The 23,736-nt window shown below is 42.6% G+C and overlaps 1 protein-coding gene across 8 annotated transcripts in view; it reads left to right on the forward strand.

Annotated features, from left to right (window-relative positions):
- Nucleotides 1-23,736, forward strand: part of MBNL2 (muscleblind like splicing regulator 2) — a 158,508-nt gene that overhangs the window by 87,303 nt on the left and 47,469 nt on the right. For all 8 annotated transcript variants that reach the window (XM_047720260.1, XM_047720261.1, XM_047720264.1 and 5 more), the window contains exon 3: nucleotides 15,554-15,718. In XM_047720260.1, coding sequence (XP_047576216.1) covers nucleotides 15,554-15,718 — 165 coding nt within the window. The remainder of the gene's footprint in view (nucleotides 1-15,553; nucleotides 15,719-23,736) is intronic.

Below are 23,736 nucleotides of genomic sequence, written 5' to 3' on the forward strand. Positions count from 1 at the left end.
TTCATGTGTATATGCATTGCAGATATACATGTCTAGAGTTACTCAAAGATAGGAACAATTTATTTTTCATCCTTGTATTTACTTTGGCCCAGCATCATACCACACATATGGTAGAAATCCATAATTTATATTCATAGAGCATGGCAGTTTGGGAGTCAGGCTAAGTAGGTTCAAATCTTGGATCTTCCATTTCCTACGCTGTGTGGCCTTGGACAAGTTACTTAACCTTTCTGAGCCTTAGTTTCCACATTTGCAAAAGGGAGATAAAAATAAGACCCACTGCAGAGGCTTAGTATGAACACCAAAAAGATCATTCATGGAAAGCACTTAACACCATGCTTGGCATATCATAAGCATGCATTAAACATAATTTTTATGATTCTATGAACAAGTGAAAGAAACACAGTGATAAAGAGCAGTGGCTCAGGGGTCACACTGCCTGGGATGAACTCTGGCTTCTATCTCTTGCTGCTTGTTTGACTTAGGACAAGATCTTCAGTCTCCCCAACTTTCAGTTCCCCCAACTAATTATCACAAGGAGGAATTACTGGTGCCTCCCTGACCCACAGGCCTGTCTGAGACAATGCACGTGAGACCCTTAACACAATGCCTGGCATATATACAATAATAACCAGATAATAATAATGATGTAATAATAATAATATCTACATTGGATAAATATTACCAAGAATTATTATCATATAAGTAATTATCTTTTTTAAAAAACATTAGGTTCTTTAAATAATGGATAGATTCAGTTTATACATAACTTGACCAGCAGTTTCTGGAATATCAGAAGCTTAAGTATCCAACCAGTCACAATGGATGGGGACTATTTGGCACTCACTAAGAGAAAAGACTTCTTCCATGAACAGGTTATAGGGAGGTCCTAAGAGGAAGAGGGAGAAATGTCATATCTCAATTTTTGGCCAGATCTGACCAAAAGGGACCCCAAACTCTGAAGACGGTTCTGCCCACTGGACTGAAGAGATGCTATCCCAGAGGCCAAGAGTTCTGTCTCAGAAACTCTACCCTCCTGGATACATTTTGGAGAAACTTCAGCCGCAAGAAGTCTGAGAAAAATTAGCAGGGCTTCTGTCCCCTGAGGATGGGTGACAGTGGGGGCAAACCCAGGAAGATGATCCTTGGTGGATGTGGATGAGGAGCAGCTGTCCCTAGTGGACTGCCGGACCCAGGCTGCGGTGGGCGGGGGGGAGGGGTTGTTTTCAGGATGCAGGGGCCACGCAAAGCTCTGGTCAGGGAAGGAGGCTGAATGGAGGTAGGTTCTCAGACCTTGAACTTGGAGGTGAAGACAGAAGCCCCGTGGTACCCTCGAATGTAAGAACTGGGATATCCAGCAGGTAAACAGAATCAAGAGGAAGGCAGAAAGTTGGAGCTTGGGTCAGAACAGCCACATAACCTTCAGAACTGGGGATACTGAGTCATCAGCCAGGGCAAAGACCCAGGTTCCGTTCAGGATTTGTCTTAGGAACCCAGGAAAGAATAAACAGGTTAGGGGCTCGGGAGGGTGGGATAACAGGAAACCTGAGCCAAACACAGCAGGCCCCATCTCTGTACCCTCTTCTCTGCCATGTTCCCTCAGTGCATCAAAGTGCCTGTGAAAGTGGCCTCGCTTCATGAGGGAGACCACAGAAATGCGGATCGACCTTTGTCAAAGCAACTTCAAAATGCTGGCCAAATTTACACATTTTCTTTGACTTCCCTCCTCCTTCACTGAATGATTCTCCTCCTTCACCCCATGCAATTTTAATATCAAGGACAATTTTTATCAAGTCTTTCTCTGTAATCAGGATATAAAAATTATCCCAACATTTCTCTTTGAAAATGGATCTTCAGAGACTCAGTAGGCCTTTATGCATTACTAATGAGTTCTTTAGTGAAACATTTTGTCTTTTACTGAAATAAATCTCTCCTATTAAATCTTCCATATGAAAAATCTGATAGCATTTAAGCTGGCTAGTTTCATTTGTGGAAAATCATCGTGCTTGTGAAGGATTTAGAAGCTGTTGCTGTTCGTGTTTGATCAGGCAAGGGATCTTGTTACCTGAGTCGGTGAGAAAAGTCAGAACACACATTCACTGAACCAAATCTTTATGTTAGGAGACAGCAGGGTGCTTTGCTGGGAGATCCTCCAGTCTTGTGAAGCCCGTCAGCTAGCCTTTCTTGTGGGTCACTGTATTAGTTTCCTCGGGCTGCTGTTACAAGTACCGAAAACTAGGTGTTTTAGAACAACATAAATTTATTCTGTCACCATTCTGGAGGCTAGAGGTCTGAAATTAAGGTGCATCAGTACCGCTGTGCTCCCTCCAAAGAACTGGGGAAGGATCTATCCCAGACCTCTGTCCCGGCTTCCGGTCACTTCCATCATTCTTTGGCTTTATGGTGGCCAACTTCTCCCTGTGTCTGTCCACATCATCCTGCCCCATGCATGTGTCTGAATTTCTCCTTTTTATAAGGATGCCGGTCTTACTGTCTTAAGGCCCACCCTAATGACCGCATCTGAATCTAATTACCTCAGTAAAGACCCTATCCCCAAATAAAATCACATTCTAGGTACCGGGGCTTAGCCTTCTGGGTTGACCCAATGCGGCCCCTTGTCCCCTCCTGAATGTCCATTATCACACAAGGCTGCTCCTCTGTTCTAAACACATCTTTCATAAGTTGGGCCAAAAATTGTTACCCATAGCTCTTCCACTGACCAACCGGGGACAGTGAAGAGGGACATCCTTTTTAGTCACTTGGGACCAGAACTGAGCCCTAGCTGACTCTGACTCGGCCTTAGAAAGTACCTTCAAATCGCTCTGATCTCCATTTTTACCTTTAAATTCGGGTGCCATATTGTGAGAATGTTGTGAAGCTGTCATAAGATACTGTGTTTCCAGAATGCTTTTTTTTTTTTTAAGATTTTATTTTTTTATTTGACAGAGAGAAATCACAAGTAGGCAGAGAGGCAAGCAGAGAGAGAGGAGGAAGCAGGCTCCCTGCCAAGCAGAGAGCCTGATACGGGCTCGATCCCAGGACCCTGGGATCATGACCTGAGCCGAAGGCAGAGGCTTTAACCCACTGAGCCACCCAGGTGCCCCTCCAGAATGCTTTTTAAGGTGTAATACAAATGGTCTGTTAGATTTCTAGTTTCTTATCAAGGGCTCTGCGGACAGCAGCCTGGGATGCCTGGCTGTGCCGTTTCTACCTGTATGACCCTGGGAGGTCATTTACCCCTGTGTGCCTCCCTTTCATTCCATCAAATGAGAACAGTAGCTGTACTGCTGTTAAGATCTTATAGCGAAGATTAGAGCACAATCTACAGAACTCACTCTGAGGCGGCCTAGTACATGATACGCACACCGTTACATAAGCCTGAGCTATTTCTGTTGAGGGTGGGACCACATCTTAGTCCCCGGTGCGTAATTCCATCCCAGTTTCTGGCATAGAGCAGATGCTCCCAAAATGTTTGTTGAATGAATAAAGGAAGGGAGAGGCGTGTGGCTCTCCCTCAGGAGACCGCAGGATCAGCCCCACACCTCTGCTGTGTAGCTATTCAGCTTCTCCGGCAGCAAGTCGCGCTGCAAAACAGAGCCTATGCCCACACCTGCCCAGGGGGTGTTTTCTCGAACAAAGTGCAGCTTCCTTTTGCTGCAGTCTGGTCGGCTGAAGGCCCATGCCACCAAGAATTGCAAACAGGCCTGCGAGAAGCGTTACCTTCTTGTGTGGCTAAAAATGAGCACTCCTGAAAGGACACTAGATCTTTCCATCTTTTTCCAGAACTTCTTCACCAGATCTTCCTCTTTTTCCAGGTTTCTTTCCTTGTCCTCTTCCCCTTGCTGTCCACCCCTTTCCCCGTGCGCCCCTGCATTCCTCACCCATCCTTCTCCCACCTCCTCCTAGAAGCCTTCCCACCAGCAACCAGGACACTCTGGCTTTGTCACAGGTATATTTATAATCAGGTGTGATGTGCAAACTATTTTAAAATAAGTACCTCCCGGGTGCACAGGGAGCAGTCAGACCTCAGAGCTGGGTCAGGGGCCCCTGCTGTGTGGGATTTAACACGTTGATTCCTGGGAGAGAGAGAGAGAGAGTGTGTGTGTGTGTGTGTGTGTGTGTGTGTGTGTGTGTGTGTGTTGGGGCAGGGGGAGAAGAGTTTAGGATTCAGGGGAGTGGCCAGAGTGACCAGAGAAGTAGAGAAAACATCTGATACTCCACAAGCTTGGGACAGTAGCTGTTTTCTAACTGGGACAGAAGCACTTTCAGTCTTTTGATAAATGGCGCAGCTGTAGAGGGGGATCTCCCCTAAACACCAGCCATTAAGGCTGCTGATCTCTCTGTGTCCCAGTTCTAGGAGGACCTCGGTGGGGGTAGGTGATTCACCACTTGGTTTACAGATCAGACAGAAAAAGATGATACAACAACAGAAGATGTCTAATAACATTTTATGTCTTTGGAAAAAAGGTCACTTATTTAAAAAGTGGCCAGCTTCTGGGATTACTAACAACCAGTGAGAATAAAAAGGGCAGCCAGCGTTTACTGAGCATTTACTTTGTTCCAGCTGCCATGTGAAGGCCTTTCTAAGGCTTCAGGAATTTAACTTCTAAAGAGTGATTGTGGATGAGTCTGGCTTGTTTTAATTTTCCAAATGGCCAGTTCTTCCTCCTTACCCATCCCCCACCAACATAGGTCCAGCGGATAAGCTGATGAAGATCTTAACTAAGTGTGAAATGTCCCTTCCTTTAGAGTCATCCTGGCCCAAAAGTGGTTGGAGCGGTATGTGCACATGGCACCCTGAATTCCCCCTCTCCTGGCATCGATCACTCTTGTTTTAGCTGACCGTTTATTAAACGGTCTGGGGGGTGCAGTCGGTAAAGCATCCGATTCTTGATTTCAGCTCAAGTCATGATCTCAGGCTTGTGAGATTGATCCCCATGTGGGGCTGCACACTGGGTGTGGAGCCTGCTTCAGATTCTCTCTCTCCCTCTTCCTCTGCCGCTTCCCCTGTTGGCTCACACACACACACACTCACTCTCTCTCTCTCTCTCTCTGTCTCTCTCTCTCTCAGGGCTTGGCACATAGAAGGGGCTCAATGAGATTTGTCAAGGAGAAGAAAGGACAATCATTTGATAATTTGCACAGAGTGCCCTCTGTGTAAGCGTCCCTGTACTGCTAGGCTTTGAGGAGAAATAGAATAAATAGACAAGAAACGTGTGTCCTTCCCCACAGGAAAATTCCAACTGCTGTGATATTAATATTTCATAGAGCTTCTGTTTCACCCATGGCCATGGCAATGCACACAGTTATGAATGTGATGTTAGGAAATCTAAACACTGAAGTCCAACAGCCACCAAGCAGGTTGTGTGTTATGTTGATATTTTCTCACAGTCCGTACTCACCAGTGTACCTCTGTGACAAGAGACATTCCCCTTCCAGTCAGATAAAACCATTTTCAACTGAAGCATCCGATGCCCAGAAATTAGTTTCCTGAACTCTCTCAAGAATGCGGGGGCAATTTTTGGTGTCACTGATTTCTCTTAATTGGCATATTTTCAGTTAATATCTGAAGTGAAAAGACCAGTAAAAACAGGGTGTGGCTCCTGAATTAAAACTAACAGTTATTTCCAATGACAAGAAAAAAATGGTCTGAGAAACTGAAACTGCATAGGCAACCAAAATCCATTAAAAAATAAAGATTTAAACGTGCTTTGAAATAGCAAACTACAAACGATCAACCCTCTTTGTCTCATTTCCTCGTTTATCGGTTTTTATGTTTTGCCTACCTAAAATGATTATAAAATTAGGTCTTAATTGCACTCCCCATTAGTGCTTAAAGGAATAAGGCCATTGTCACAATGAAGGAAAGCATCAACAAAACAAAAAAAGTAACCTACTGAATGGGAGAAGATACTTGCCAATGATATATCCAGTAAGGGTTACTATCCAAAATATATAAAACACCTATACAACTCAATACCAAAAAAATAATAATAATCCAATTTAAGAAGTGGGGTGGGGACCTGAATAGATATTTTTTCTATAGAAGACATCCAGATGGCCAACAGACCCATGAAAAGATACTCAACATCAGTCATCATCAGAGAAGTGCAAATTAAAACCACAATGAGATTTCACTTCACACCTGTCAGAATGGCTAAAATCAAAAGCATAAGAAACAACAGGTATTGGTTAGGATGTGGAGAAAAGGAACCCTGTGACACTGTTGGTGGGAATGCAAACTGGTGCATCCACTGTGGAAAACAGTATGGAGATTCCTTAAAAAACTAAACATAGAATTACCATATGATCCAATAATTCTCCTACTACTAGGTTTTTACCCAAAGAAAACAAAAACACAAATTCGAAAACATATATGCACCCCTATGTTTGATGCAGCATTATTTACAGTGGCCAAGATATGGAAACAACCCAAGTATTAACTGATGGATGAATGGATAAAGAAGAGGTGGTGTAGACATACAATGGAATATTACCCGGCCATAAAAAAGAATGAAATCTTATCATTTGCAACAACATGGCTAGACCTAGAGGATATCGTGCCAAGTAAAATAATTCAGTCAGAGAAAGAGAGATACCATACCATTTCATTGACATGTGGAATTCAGTAAACGAAAGAAAGAAAGAAAGGAAGGAAGGAAGGAAGGAAGAAAGAAAGAAAGAAAGAAAGAAAGAAAGAAAGAAAGAAAGAAAGAAAGACAAAAAATAAATTCTTAAATACAGAGAACAAACATGGCTGTCGGTGGGAGGGGTTGGGGGGAGATGGTGAAACAGGTGAAGGGGATTAAGAGTACACTTACTGGGATGAGCCCTGAGTATGTACAGACGTGTTGCATCACTATATTATACACCAGAAGCTAATATTAACACTGTATATTCATTACTTTTCAATTTAAAAATCAAAAACTAAAAATTAAAAAAAAAAAAGAAAGAAAGATACAAGGAAGGAGGCGCTGCATTGGCATAATGGTGCGTGAGTCCCAAATCTGTTCACAAAGTACTCTTGATGGCCCTAAGTTGCCCCCAGCCCTCTATTGATAACAAATGGCCCTAAATGCAGTATCTAGAACTGGGAAAACCCAGAAGCATTTGAAGCACTCTCTAAGGAAGACAAAAGCATTAGCACTGGCAGAGGGCTCTGGGTGTCACCCCATATCCAGGTGCAACAGCGGAATGACAGGTAATGCCGGTTTGGGTGGTTTTCTAGAAAGAAAAAGCAAACTAAACTATAGTTCCCACTATCACTTGGGCCAGTCATCTGCTCAATGTGCTTCAGACTTCCTTCTCTCTCCCCCACTGGTAGCCGTGCACGTGTTGGTGGTGGGGACAATTGGAGGGGTTGCATTTGTGATTTTTCCCTAGTGTCCCCATCTGGCCCCTTCTCCCATCTTCCTTAGATCTTCCTACCAGTTTCCTCCATCCCGTGAGAGCGGGAGATAAAGGAACACTCCCCAGAAAAGGGAAGATCAGATTATAAATGTGCCCTTTTTAATCTCTCTTTAATAAGTGCAGTGTTTTATGCTCTTTACCAAAAGAATATTGCATATATAGACTATAAAAGATGAGTTGTAATAGAAATTGAACTAAATTACTAATAAACAGAAAGGGCTTATTTTAAATTCATACATAATACTGATGATCTGGGCAACTGTTCATTTTGATGGAAGTTCTGGTTATCATTTCCTTGTAGCGATTCCCCGAATTCAGCTTCTTCTAATTCCAAAGTCCTTATGTGGTTGTATTTTATTTGCTCTATTATGTAGTTGGAACTAATAATACAAGGAGCTCATGTGGTTCAATTAGTTTATTTAAATTCAAAGAAGCTTAAAAGCCTAATCTGTCACTTGCCTTGGAGTACGGCTACATCAGCCACATAGTTAATGTTATAAATTAGGCCCTGATGTGAATAACCATTTTATTCCACTACACTTTTACTTGCCCATATCCTTCCGGAAATGTGCTGCAGAAGGAAGAGAAGGTTCAGGCCCAGTGTTAAACTCAACCTTTTGCCACCTGACATAGGCCCATAAAAATGATAGACCAATATAAATCTGCTTCCCTGGTCAAATCAAGGGCATTCTTCCCTGCCCAACCCCCCTGAAAAAACTTGAGAGTTTCTGAAACTCACCCGGCCAGCTCAGTTCCTTAGAAACGTCTGCTGGACAACTTTGTGTGTCACGAGGGCCAAAACAATGGTCTATTTGGTTGAATTTCTCACTTTCAAGCTGCATACACTGTAGGTACTTAATAAATCCTCCTAGACTTAATCAATTTTGACTTAATTCGCCACTTCTGCTGGTGTGCCCCATGCCTTGTCTGTCACATCGACTTCTCAACTATTCTCAGAACATTACAGAGCTGTTGCCAGCTAAGTCCCTGGTTGTCACTCTTTATTGTAACTATTGGTATGTGTAGCTTTCCCCTTTTACTAGATTAGGAACATTTGAGAGGAAAAAAGATGCAGAATCGACAACCTAGAGCAAATGACAATGTTTCCAGAGCAACTTCTGCTGCTGTCTCTCTAGCTGTCACAGCCAGCAGAAGGAGCCAAGGTAGGGGAATATGAATGTACCCATTTGACGGATGAGAAAATTGATACACAGACCATTATAATGGTTTGTAAAAGTTCATGTAACCATTTGGGGATGAAGCCACAACCAGAGTTCCAGATTTTTCCCACTGGAATGCTTATTTGCTTTAAATTCTAGATGAGTCATACCATGCCAATCAGCCCTGGCAGGTTTGAGCAGGAAAAATATCAGAGAACCCAATCGGAGGCTCTTCTGAAGAGAGAAATGGCCAGTGTTGGCAGTGATGATGAGAACAAGAGGAACAGAGGGTTAAAGAGCTTCGTAGCTTCTGGAAGCCCAGCGATGGAGAAACCGAATGAGGATTAGAGGGGCGATTTTTTTTTTAAAGATTTTATTTATTTATTTGACAGACAGAGAGAGAGATCACAAGTAGGCAGAGAGGCAGGCAGAGAGAGGAGGAAGCAGGCTCACCGCCGAGCAGAGAGCCCGATGCGGGGCTCGATCCCAGGACCCTGAGATCATGACCTGAGCTGAAGGCAGAGGCTTAACCCACTGAGCCACCCAGGCGCCTAGAGGGGCGATTTTTAATACCATTCCTTTTCCTCTACTGTGCAGCAAAGGTGTTAACAGTAAGGGTGTTGATGAGGACGAGGATGGTAAGAGGAATAATATGAAAACCTTACGGAGGGCTCACTGTGTCCCAGAAACTGTCAAATGCTCCATGTGCATGAACTCCTCATCTTCACCACAAGTCTAGAGGTGGGAACTCTGGTCTCCATGTTGTAGCTGTGAGCCCCAGGGCAAGAACAGTAGAGCTGGATCCGGAGCCAGAGAAGTCCAGGGAAAGTCTGTTCCCTTTACCATGGGTGCAAACCACATCTCTAAGAGAGGTTCCAAGACAGACCAGGTCTCAAGAATGGGACTCCAGGATGAGAATCTGTCATCACATCAGGAGTTCATTAAGCAGGTCTCACGTGTGTGCAACGCAAGGACAATCTGAGAACCTCTTCCATGGCCAGCTTTGGGGTTCAGGGCAGACTCCCAGACTCGAAAGGTCCTTGCAGGCCACTCTCAGAGCACCGACATCCGTCGTCAGTCACCACAGTCGGCCCTTGCCCATCCAGAGCCTGGCCTGCTCACTCCTTAACACCATCATGTACTGAAAACAAGGAGTGTCCAAAACCCAACTGCAAGAGACAGAAGTCAGTAGGTCAGACAATGACCCTGAACCTCAACTGGAATTTTTCTCCCCCAGAAGGATCTTTTTAGAATCCATTGATGAATGACTCAGCCCACACCAAGACCCAATTCAAATTATCCCCAAGCGATACAGACAGCTGGGGCCTCTGAACTCTTTGAATTGTACATCCTATAAAATCCATAGCTTTTCCCATGGAAAACGAGTGGGATATATGCTGTCAGCTCTTCCTGTGGGCAAAAGCTCCTATTGTGAATTCCTTTAACAATCTCCTAATTAATCTGTTTTCTTGTCGGCTTCCATGTTTTAATTGACTTTTTCAATTAGGAGCATACTAGAAAAAGATTCTAAAAATTACTTGTTTTAAAATAAGCATTTAGAAAATCTTATTTTCTAATTATGTATTTCCCCCCCTCACACCGGCCTGATTCTGAAATCTTTTCTTAGCCACGGCTGCATTTATTCGATCCCACGCCGTGGAACGTAATGGCCATGTAATTCTGATGGCTCCGATCTGTTGTCCTGCCAAGTACAGATTCCAGCTTATCATCTCTCCACGTTCCAGTGAGAATGGACATGGGTCCTCCGTGCTCAAATCTTCCATGGTCGCTTACTTTAATAAACTTAATTTGGCTTGGCATTTTTTACTTCCAACCAATCCTCCCTAATCTAAATATTCCCGGAATAGAGATTATTTTTGAAGGTAGAATAAACTGCACCCATTCTGTGTAGATGCCGATGGAATTCTGCCTTTGCTTTTAAATATGTGGTCTCCAAACACGATAATAATAGTGGAGAGAGTAGTAAATGAAAGTAGTACAAAACTGAATAATCAGGGTGCAGTTTTGCAGGTAGCCAGCATAAAACAATGGTCAGCTCCTGCTTAAAAAATCTGTGGTGGCCAAGGTCAAACCCCTTACCCTGTGCTTCGGTGGGCTCCTGTTTTGCTGTCTTCTTACCCCTGCTCTGGCGCGCACCCCCTTCCCTATTCCTTCCTCAGGAATCTTCATGCACGTTGCCGGCTGGTGCACCCAGCACATTCTCCTCGCACATTCTCTTCCTCTTGTTTTCATTTTGTGTTCTCTCCCTACACACACACACACACACACACACACACACATACACTCACACACACACACGGGCACCACTCACTCACTCCCTTCCCACATTCCTTCTTATCCTTTGGGTCCCAGTTTAAATGCCACTTCTTGGGTGTCCTTCCCTGACCTACCAATCTCGGTTTCGACCATCTCCCACCCCCCACCCCTCAGCTTTCTCCTCGGAACACATATCACAATTTATACGGTTATCTGTGTCATCATTTGGTTAAATGGTGCCATGCCTGGCACACACATGGTAAGATTTCAGGAAATATTTGTTGAGTGAGTGAATGAATGAGCTCCTACCCTGGGCGTACACCAAGGACATCGGTGAGTGTGATCCAGACCACCTGTGGTCTCCATACTACTGGGGGTGAGCAAAGCACCTGAAGGCCTGATGTCCTCAGGAGTTTTGTCCCCACATTGACCCTTGGGATGGGCACATCTCTCTGTCTTCACCTGGGCTCCTGTGTTTCATTTCTAGAAGAAATGGGTGCCCTGGCCTCCCCTGATCCGCACAGTCCTCTTCTCTAGAGGCCGGGCCCTACTTCTCTCCCTTTCCCAGACACAGTGTTTAACCAAGAACTAAAAAGTAGGGAGAGTTGAAATGAAACAAAAAACAGTCCCAGAGGCCACAGGAAGACTTTTCCAAGACATTTTTATCATTATTTCTTGGACTGAAATTGGGAGACACTAGTTTTGACGCTGCTGTTGTGTTTTACAACGATACCCAGAGACGCTCTACACTTCCGCACGCTGCCCTCTCCCTCTCGGTTCTGACAACTTGCTGTGATCATCAGCAGTTTCTGTGCGATGCTACATATCCTGGCAGATCTTAGGCCTTCACAAAAACTTCCTTACAAATTGTTTACTGTGTCAAATAGCTTGTTATATTTTGACAGTTGCTTTTCCTTTAGGATTTTAGAATCCTGGAGGATCCTTTACTGAAACTCTGCCTAGATTTTCCCAGTCCTTGAATTAGTATGCCTCAAACATCCATGGTGCAACACACTTCACCATATTAATACTAGACTGTACTATGGTGCGGGACTGTTCATTTATTTTTTATTAATGTTTTAAATTTTTTAAAATTTATTTGAGAGAGAGTGAGAGAGCAAGAGCCCACTTTGGGGGAAGGGGCAGAGGGAAAGGAACAAGCAGACTCCCCTCTGAGCAGGAAGCCTGACACGGGGCCCCAGGACCCTGAGATTAGGCCCTGAGCCACACAGGTGCCCCAGAGCTATTTCTTTAAATATGGGTACTTACAGAAATACCCCCAGAGAACTGTAAATATTTTTAAATGTAAGATACTTGAATAAGTGTAATTAAGTAGCTTCTGCCAAGTTTTGAAATACAACTTTGTTCTACGGAAGAACCAAAAAGCCACAAAATACAAATAAATCTGTGATCTGCACCTCCTGCAAACAAAATATCATACACAAATAATTTCTCCTTCTTTGGTAATATTTTTTTAAAAGATTTTATTTATTTGACAGAGAAAGAGATCACAAGTACAGCAGAGAGGCAGGCAGAGAGAGAGGGGGAAGCAGGCTCCCTGCTGAGCAGAGAGCCCTATGCAGGGCTCCATCCTAGGACCCTGAGATCATGACCTGAGCCGAAGGTAGAGACTTAACCAACTGAGTCACCCAGGTGCCCCCCTTCTCTGGTAATACTAACAACATTTACTCAGTGCTTATATGTACCAGGCATATGTACCTCTAAACTTTGTGCATATATTAATTCATTGAATCCTACAACACCCCTTAGAGAAAACACAATTCATGGTTTTTAATTGTACAAATAAAATAAAGCATGCACAAGAAATTTAAGTAGTTTGCTCACATTTACACAGGTAGGAATGAGCAGAATCAAGTTATGTGCCCAGGAGTCTACCTTCAGAGCCTGTGAGCTTAACCATTTCTCTAACCCCCTATAGAAGGACAGACCCCGGCTCCTTTTCCATTCCTCAAATTCTCATATTTTACCACATTTTAAATTGAGTTATACATCTTATTATTATAGAATATATATCACACATATTATTTTATCAAGGATAGTGCCAGATATTTTTCTTTTCTAGATTTTAACTGTTACTAATAAATAGCTTGGTGTAGTGATGAAATTGAGTCAGGTAGACATGAATTTAGAATCTAGCTCTACCACTTACCAATTATATGACCTCAGAAAAGTTCCTTAATATTTCTGAGTACATTTGCTATTTTGTAAGATAGGTACCATTATGGCTGTTTTGTAAGGGGAAAATGAGATAACCATGTATAGATTGTCTGGCACATGGGTGATCAATAACATGCCTTACTCCAAGTGTGTAAGTAAGGACACTAGGAAACTGCATTAATTCTCATGAAAAATAAGGTTCCATCAATAAATTACTAATTCAATGTTGTAAATCATGTTCTCTTGGCTGAAAATAGTTTATACTGTTTCTTAAGTGTCCCAATTGTATCAAAAGATAATAGCATTTATAAGAAAACCGTATTTTTTCTAGCCTAATCGAAATTTTTACATATAGCTACAAAGGATTACATTAGACTAGTGAATCGAGGAACGCTTATATGGATAAGCAAAATTGAAGAGCCAAACTGGTAGGAGTGTGGGTGCTTCACAGATTCCATCCCCATGGTATGGAACTCTCCTTTCCCGAATTCTCTCATTAGGGCCAGCTGTATGTTTGTGCACACAGGCCTTATACGGGTATCTTGTATACCTGAGCCTTTCTGGGGGTCAGCCTCCAGATGAAGTGCTTGTGCCTAAAGAGACTGTGGAGTGAGGTTGTCAGAAGTCTGGGGTGCATAGCTTCTGTATGAGAAATGGCATTCCGTTTAATCCTTTCCCACCCCTGCTGATGGTCCAGAGCTACATCTTGTATCCCACAAACGACTTCCCATCATGGATGATAAGAGCGCATTTGGGTACTTGGCCTATACACAGCCAATCCAGAGACTGGTCACACACCTGTGTTATAGGAGCTGACTCCACACGCATGCTTCTCGGAGACTTGGTTTTAGCAACCTCAGCAACTGTCAAGGGAGGACATCATGAAACACAGAGCAAAGGAAAGTTGGGATAAAAACTACCCTGCCCCAAACTGCAGAGACAAGTAGATGGAGAGAGAGAGAGATTCCTAGGCCTCTTGGATTTAGATTATTTTTCATCATGGTTCCAGTTTACCTATGTCTTTGTAACAGACCTTCTAATCATTGACTTGGGATGGCTGTTTCACACACAGGAAGTTGCAGGACATATTCAAAATACAAGTTTGAGACTAAGGAGACATACTGACCTATAACCATTGTTACAGAATTTTATTAGCAGAAATGTGACCAGTTCCTTTTGATTTTGCTAGTACCTGCCTGTGTCCTGCCTGCAGAGGGTGACAGGACCAATAATGCTAAAAGTAGACCCTTAGGACAGCATTGGTTGATAAGCCCAGACCATGAAGACCCGGCCTGCCACTGACATCTGCCCTTCCCCATGGCGGCGGGGAAAGGTTCATGCTGGAGAGGGAGCCTACACTGCCAAAAGTACAGCTGAAATGAGCGGGAAACCGAGTGAGAACTCCAGATGTTTAGAATTAGGATGACTGTAAACAAATTTGCTTCCCCAGATCCCCCAAGCTTGCCACTTAAAATTATTTTTATATCTGGTAAACAAACCCATATTCTCTGTTCTTGGTTGCAAACAGACTAATTCTTTAGGGAATGATAATACACGGGTTAGCACAGTCTGCTCTTCGTTCTCCAGAAATTGCATAATTCACACATCAACATGATTCTCTCAATTGGTACTTTTGAAAACTTGGGAATTCAGTATGAATACTACGTTTGCAATTACTCTCCAAGACTGGCTTTATGCACACCTGTCACCTAATTAATTGTTTTCGTCGGGCCGACTTTAACATCAAAATATTACTTTAGCCATAAACACTCTTCACTGTGTCCTATTGTGACATTAAATTTGATACAACTGTCATGGGAGTGGGGGCATGGACGTGGGGTAACAGCTTTTGAGTATCAAACTAATTAGTTGCAGGTAATTATCTGAGTTTAATGCCTGGAATGTTCACTAATGTGTATCTATTACTAAGAAATACCCACTCCTATACTAGAGACCTTTGCCTCTTCTTCAATGATTTGGACAACGGTTATCTTCAGCCAATCTGGAACACGCATTTCAAGAAGTTCTTATTACTGTCCCCACTGCACAAATTCGGCACGTAACCATTCATCCTTGGTCAGCCCTCCAGCATGCACAAACCACCATCGAGCAAGTTCAGAGAGTCCTTTTGATAAGTTCCCATAAAAAATGCTCCTCTGGCTGCTTTCCACCCGCCTAGGAGAAGGGTCTGCCTTTATTTCTAGCACTCAGATTTCTTTAGAGTCTCTCGTCAGAGTAGAAATTCATTGGAAAGAACCACCACAAAAAAAATCTCAGAAAGCTTCTCTGCTGAACAGGTTTGAGCAAGATCGATAATCATCTATTGCCTGATTCACGCCTTCTATGTTGCAAGTCCGTCGTACGTTCCGACACGAGTGCGCATGCGCGCGCACGCACTCGCACGCACACACGCACTCGCACGCATGCACGGCATCCTTGCCTTTGTGTATGTGGAGCAATTGGGAAATGGTTGGCCATAGATGAAAGCTACTCCCAACAGTTCTAAAACCAAAACATTCGTTTTGCAGGGCCGTTGTTCAAGAGAGAACTGCAAGTATCTTCATCCTCCGACACATTTAAAAACTCAACTAGAAATTAATGGGAGGAACAATCTGATCCAGCAAAAAACGGCTGCCGCGATGCTTGCCCAGCAGATGCAATTTATGTTTCCAGGAACCCCACTTCATCCAGTGGTGAGTACATCGCATCTAATGAAGGGCTTGGTGATTAAAGTGTTGGTACAGGCAGTGCCACGTTGACCTAAAATGGCCTCCCTCTACTTTGTCTCTGGCTACAATTAAAGCAAATAGCTTTGAAGCTAAATGGATGCTGAAAATTGGGTGTTTGAAATTATTTAAATCGAAAAAATGTGTGTGGACGCAGTAGGCAAAGACGGTTACTGAGCGGTGTCTGGGCAATCTGTTCCCTCCAACTCTTGCTCACCGGTAAACTCCACATTTGAACCACCTTAGAATGGAAAGGGTTCTCTACATTCGCATGTGGAGTATGCAGCGATGATCTATGTAAAGAGGAGGCGTCGATGCCTGTTAGATTGTTAGCAACCTAGCGGACTGTTTGGTTCCCTGGCATCGTTTTATAGGGTGAGCAAAGTGAGAAACCGGAGTAGTTAAATGATTTACCCAAGGTCATGCAGCTAATAGGCAGGGGGCTGGCATTGGAAGTCAAGACATCTTGAGGGGCGGTCCCCTGGGGGCCCCAAGGCATTCCCAGAGAAGGCTGCCTTAGCCACCCACGCAGTCTCTCTGAGGCTGGCCAAGGGTGTGGCAGCTGTGCCCAGGGCCACAAGATTAAATGCTCAAGGGAGTTCAGTCTTTGAATATATATTGTGTCATATTTTCTCCTTGATTTCAGTGTTTGAAAGTACTTCCTTAAAGGTCTGGAAATTGTTTTAGGAACGAGGCCCTGGGGAGAAGGAGTGCATTTGGCTTGAGGGAATTTCATTTACATTGGTGAATTGTCAAAAACAAGCTAATTTTTTTTAAAAAGCCAAAGCCAGTAAAGTGAGGGAAATTTGCTTTTATAAAGAAGTACATACACAAAAGACTATTGTTTAAAAATTAGTCTTTATTGTGTGAAAAGTCTATGTTATTGAAAGCTGCTAAATTAAAAAGGATAGCTACTCCTGAGAAGTACTTTGTTGAGTGTCTGCATGATGAGATGGGAAGGGTGGGAACGGTAGGAAGAGGGAGAGAATCTGGGCAGATGGTTCGCAGTTCTGCTTGTCTCCACGTTTCTGCTCAAAAATGGTGGCACAAAGTAGCCAGGACCCATCTCTGCCTAGAGTAAAAAGGAAAAAAAAAAAAAGTGCCAGGTGCAGGAGGCTCCAACATAAATGAGACAGTCTTTTGGGCATAGACAGAGCCATGAGATAGGCAAAGTAAGATTCAGGCAAAGGGAATTATGATTTTGAATGAGGCAGAAAATGCCACTTGGAGGAGGTCTCAAATAAGCATATCCCAAAGGATGAGTAGAGGGGAGCTTAGATCTAAGGGCAGCATAGACAGAGTTTTGAATACATTTAACACCAAAGATAGGCATTTAAGTGGATCTATTTAAAACCACACATGTATAATTTATGGTTCTCTATTGATATACACATGTAAATTATTTTATTAAATTATCTAAAGCAAAAATAATTTAGTTATTCATATTAACTAATGTCTGTAGGAATAAATTTAGAACCAACAAGGTCAACATAGTAACATTGCATTATGTGTCTGTCTTATTCATTGTAATCATTCACTTCTTATTTATTTAGAATTCTTAAAGATTGACCCTGGTACTTAATAATGGCAGTGTTGATAAGAAAAATCCATTCCCATTGTTAACTATTAGTTGAACTTCTTTTTGGAAGTTACGTTTATGTTTTGTCTCAAATATCAATTAGGAATTAATAACCATGATTCATCTATGAAAAAGGAACTGTACATTTAAATATTTCAATAGATGTTTCTAAATCCCAAGAAATCCCGGAATGAGAAGTACAATGCACTTAAAATCATCAACTCTACAACCAACTTAAGAGTCTCAGGAATTAGTGACCTAGTACAGTATAGTGGGCCAAATAACGGCCCTGAAAGGTATAGGGGACGTGTAAATGTCACCTTATAAAGAAACTAGGCCTTTGTAGATATGAGGAAGTTGGGCATCTTGAGATGGGGCCGTGTTCCTGGATTAAATGCAATCACAAGGAGCCTTATGAGAGAGAGGCAGAGGGAGAGTTGGCACATACGGAAAAGGAAAAGGGCAATGTGCCCATAGAGGCAGAGACAGGTGGCAAGACAACAAACCAGAGAATGCCAGCAGCCGCCAGAAGACTGAGGAGGAATAGATTCTTCCCTTGAGCCTCTGGAGGGAACACAAAATGCCAATACCTTGATTTGGACCTGGTGAAACCGACTTCAGACTTCTGACCTTCAGAACAATACAAGAATAAATTCGCATTGTTGTAAGTCGCCAAGTTTGTGGCAATTTGTCAGACAGGCCACAAGAAATGAATAACACATGGAATTGCTTAAGACAAATACACTGATAAACACAGAGTAGCAGGTACAACTCCATTTTTAGGTTTCTTTCTCCAAAGGACTATGGATATTTTTTCCACTCCCTCCTAACTTCCATCCACCCTAAACCTAGTCCCTTGATTATCTCATCAGTGACCTCCATATTGCTAAACCAGTGGTCTCTTTTGGCTTTGTTGTGTTCATTTGACCTCTTAGCCATATTCAACCCACATAATCAGCCTCTCCTTTGTAGAACTCTCCTTCCTCTCTGATCTGTCCTCCTCCCCAAGAAAAGGCTGGCGATGTTGCCCTTTGTGTTCCTCTACTGTGTGCGGAGGTTGCTGTACATGGAGGTTCCTGGCAGTGGGCATTTCCTTCATGATCTCATCCATTTCCATGGCTGTAAATCATCTATAAGCTGAGTACTCCCCTATATGTATTTCCAGTCTTCTCCTTGGAGCCCCAAGCTCACATATTTGCTCACAGGAACGTGACATGTTCAAGCCCAATGTTCCCATTTCAATAAATGCAACCAGCAGTTTCAAAACCAAAATTAAGCAGATTCTTTCACATCTAGTCCATCAGTAGGTCCTGTCACAACTGCTTTCAAGTCTGCTTCCTTCTCTACCTTCTCCAACCCAAGCTTCCATCAGTCTGTTATTCAAATATTTCCTTTCTACTCTGTCAATTTCCACTCTTGCTTTATTACCAGAGGAATATCTGTAACACAGAAGAGCATCATACCACTCCCTTAAAACCCACTAGAGCTCTCCCATTTCGTTAGAAACAAAGTGTAAACATGTAACCATGACTGTGCTCTAGAATGTGGTCTGTGCCCCGGGCCCCACCAGCTCACCACCTCATCATGGGCCACTCTTTTCTGTATTCACTGGAACCAGACCCGGCTTTCAGTTCTGTGAACACACAAAGCTCTTGCTGGAAGTGTCCTACTGCTCATCACATGGTAACTTGATCTTGTCCGGAAGGACTCCAGATTCATTCTCTGTGACCCACCACAAACCTCCATCACTGCCAGGGAGGCTCCTCCTTTCTGTCTATCCATAAACGTAAGTCATAATTTCGTTTGTTCTTTCCCATTAGGATTTACATTTAATAAGTGTACACATGGTGGCCTGGTACAATGTTTGTACCAAAAAATAACTCATTGAGTGAATGAAAATACCTACTGTTCTTTCCTCTTATAACTCTTCTGTCTCAAACTCACCATATTTTAAAAGTCCCCTTCAGTTTTTTCCTCCTGGCAGTTTTTCTCTCCCTGATTCCTAATAGGACATAACAGCAATTCTTTTCCTTTCCTTCCTTGCACACCGCACCCTCCACCTAACACACAGCCTTTGTGTCTACACTCAAGATAAAGAAGTGAGTGGTTAGAACTATTAAATGAGTTTAGTAATATCACAGTATACAAAATCAAAACACAGAAATCTGTCATCTCTCTATACGCTAATAATGAACTATCAGAAAAATTATGGAAAAAAATCCCATGTATAACTTCATCAAAAGAATAAAATCTCTAGGAATAAATTTAACCAAGGAGGTAAAAGGTCTGTGCACTGAAAATTATAAGATATTGGTGAAAAGAAATTGAAGAAGACAGAACTAAGTGGAAAGATATTCCATGCTCATGGATTGGAAGGATTAATATTGTTAAAATAGCCGTAGTACCCAAAGTGATCTACAGATTCAAATAATCCCCATCAAAATTACAATGGCATTTTTCACAGAACTAGAACAAATAATCATCAAATGTGTTTGAAATCACAAAAAACCCTGAATAGCCAAAAAAAAAAATCTTGAGAAAGAAGAACAAAGCTGGAGGCATCATGCTGTCTGATTTCAAACTATATTACAAAACTGTAATCAAAACTGTACTGTGAAGTGTGTAAACCTGGCAATTCACAGACCTGACTGTACCCCTGGGGCTAATAATACAGTATATGTTAACAAAAATTTTTTTAAAACTGTATAGTATTGGCATAAAAAACAGATGCTTAGATCAGTGTAACAGAATAGAGAGCCCAGAAACAAATTCACTCATATATTGTCAACTAATTTATAATAAAGGACCCAAGAACATATAATGGGAAAAGTCTCTTCAATGAATAATGCAGGAAAACTGAGCAGCTACATACAAAAGAAGGAAACCAGACCACTGTCTTATGCCATGCACTAAAATTACCTCAAAATGGATTAAAGACTTGAGTGTAAGATCTGAAACCATTAAACTCCTTTCCTAAAAGAAAACATAGGTGGTGACATCAGTCCTGTGATGATTTTCAGGATTTGATAATAAAAGCAAAGGCATCAAAAGCAAAAATCAACAAGTGGGACTGCTTCAAACTAAAAAATTCTGCCCACCAAAAGAAACCATCGACAAAATGAAAAGACAACCTATGGGATGGGAGAAAATATTTGCAAATCATATATCTGATAAGGGGTTAACATCCAAAATACAGTAAGAATTCATACCACGGTATAGTAAAGAAGAAAACAAAATCCTCTGCCTATTTTTAAAAAGGGGAAGAAGATCTGAATAAACATTTTTACAAAGAAGACAGACATGCAGATGGCCAACAACACTCATCGTCAGGGAAATGTAAATAAAGATCAGTGTAAGATACCACCTCACATCGGGCACCTAGCTGGCTCAGTCGGTTAAGCATCAGACTCTTGGTTTTTGGCTCAAGTCATGATGTCAGGGTCGTGACATGGAGCCCTGTGTGGAGCTCTGTGCTCACTGGGGAGTCCGCTTAAAGATTCTCTCCCTCTACTCTTCCCTTGAGTCGAGCATACACACACACGTGCTCTCTCTCTCAAATAAGTCTTTAAAGAAAAAGAAAGGTATCACCTCACATCTGTTAGAATGGTGTTATCAAAAAGATAAGAGGTACCAAGTATGGCCAGGATATGGAGAAAAGGAAATCCATTGCATTGGAATGTAAATTGGTGCAGTCACTGTGGAGAACAGTATAGAAGTTTCTCAAAAAATTAAAAATGGAACTACCAAATGATCTATTAGTTCCACTCATGGGTATTATCCACAGAAGAGAAGACTAACTTGAAAAGATACCTGCACCCCTATGTTTGTTGCAGCTTTATTTACAATAGCCAATATATGGAAACAACCCAAGGGTCTGTTAATGGATGAATGGGTAAAGAAGATGTGGTGTATATACAATGAATTATCATTCAGCCATTAATAAGAATGAAGTCTTGCCATTTGCAACTACGTGAATGGACCACAAGGGGATTATATTAAGTGAAATAAGTCACATGGAAAAAACAAATACTATATGATCTCACTTATACATAGAAGTTAAAAAAAAAAAAGAAAAGAAAGGAAGAAAAAGAAAAAAAAAAAAACAAAGAACAAAAACAAAACAAAAAACCAAGCTCATAGAGAGATAGGTAGATAGAATCTATCAATCTTTCAGATGGAAAGATTGGTAGTTTCCAGAGGCAGGGGAAAGGGGCTGGGGAGATGGAGTCATAAGATACAAAATCTTCCAGGGGGCACCTGGGTGGCTCAGTGGGTTAAGCCTCTGCCTTCAGCTCAGGTCATGATCCCAGGGTCCTGGGATCGAGTTCTGCATCGGGCTCTCTGCTGGGCAGGGAGCCTGCTTCCCCCCCACCCCCACCTCTGTCTGTCTCTCTGCCTACTTGTGATTTCTCTCTCTGTCAGATAAAGAAATAAAATCTTTAAAAAAAAAAGAGATACAATCTTCCAGTTACTAAAAAAAAAAAAAAAAGTAATTTATGGGGATGGTAATAGTCAGCTTGGGACTACAGTTAAGAAGACCACATAGTTCATTGCACTACTGGGTATTTACCCCAGAGATACAGATATAGTGAAAAGAAGGGCCATCTGTACCTCAATGTTTATAGCAGCAATGGCCACGGTCGCCAAACTGTGGAAAGAACCAAGATGCCCTTCAACGGACGAATGGATAAGGAAGATGTGGTCCATATACACTATGGAGTATTATGCCTCCATCAGAAAGGATGAATACCCAACTTTTGTAGCAACATGGACGGGACTGGAAGAGATTATGCTGAGCGAAATAAGTCAAGCAGAGAGAGTCAAGTATCATATGGTTTCACTTATTTGTGGAGCATAACAAATAGCATGGAGGACAAGGGGAGATGGAGAGGAGAAGGGAGTTGAGGGAAATTGGAAGGGGAGGTGAACCATGAGAGACTATGGACTCTGAAAAACAATCAGGGTTTTGAAGGGGTGGGGGGTGGGAGGTTGCGGGATCCAGGTGGTGGGTATTGTAGAGGGCACGGATTGCATGGAGCACTGGGTGTGGTGCAAAAATAATGAATACTGTTACACTGAAAAAAAAAAAAAAAAAAAAAAGGAATACCGCATAGTTGAAAGTTGCTAAGAGAGTAAATCTTAAATGTTCTCTTCACAGGAAGGCAAATTCTGTACCTCCATATGGTGATAAATCTTAATGACTTACTGTGGTGATCATTTCACAGTATATACAAGTATCGATCATTATATCATACACCTGAAACTAATATAATGTTGCATGCCAATTAAAAAAAAAAAAGAAAAAGAAGTGTGGGGATGGGTAGCCTTACTAGGATTGAGTTTTAAGAGCCTATACAACTCAGTCCTCAAGGACAAGGTCTTGCGTTGAGTAGTCTGCCTTCCAGAGATGCTTCTAGAAGAAAAGAGAGCAGGCTTAAGGGATGCCATGTTTTAAGCCTTTCACTTTGAGTGCTGAATACCTACCCTTTGAAGTCAAAGCTTTCTACATGTATGAACTCTCACGCTCCTCTTTTAAAAAGTCAACTGACTAAATTTTAGAGCCATAAAATACCTCAGGCCACTTAGTCATTACTACACAGCACTGATCTTTCCTTCCACTACAAAATATCAAAGAACACGTGCTGAATGTGTGTGTACGTGTGTGTGAGAGAGAGATAGAGAAGTCTTTGAACCCAGATCTACTGGTGTAATGCACTGAGAAAGAAGACTAGCATGGGAGAAGCTGAAGAGAGAAACACAGGAATGTGGAATGAAGTACAGAAATTACAAATAGCAAGGCCAGCATTTCAGAAGCCATTTTTGTCCAGAAGACGCTGTTGCTTTGTCCTCCGGCCTCTCTAGCTGCAGCTAGTTCTGAGAGATGATCAAGGACCCAGTGGATCCCATCTCAAACATGGCGGGAGGCCTTCTGCAGAAACCACGGGGCCAAGGCTCCCAGGCACGGGCTGGTGTGCCCCGGGACCAGAATGCTTTGGAAGTGCTGCTCTTCTCTTCTTAGCTGCAGCTAAGCCCTAAATTCAGATGCGAGGACATGATGTCAGCCTGGACTCTACTGGGGGAGTTTAATTTGAATCTGGGATCTGGGATCCACTTTTCCAGGGCACCACTGTAGGGAACAGCCCCACCTGCTCCTCCCATGTGGAGGAGGCTGATGGTGGGACACAGCTCCCCACCAGCACTCTGGCCTTATGCTCAGAGACATTAGCACAGCTGGGGCGGGGGCTGTTGTCCCTCTTCTGTTTTAAGAAATTACCAGCAATCTAGGGAGTGCGGAGGAAGGGAAATAGCCCCAAACTGGGTGCTTTGCCCTGACTCTGCCTCGGCGGCATTGACCTTGCATGATCCATTTGGTCTCTACTCTAAACTGCTTTCACCTGCAAGTTCT

This window comes from Lutra lutra, chromosome 3, assembly GCF_902655055.1.
Source record: "Lutra lutra chromosome 3, mLutLut1.2, whole genome shotgun sequence".
Taxonomy (NCBI): Eukaryota; Metazoa; Chordata; class Mammalia; order Carnivora; family Mustelidae; genus Lutra; species Lutra lutra.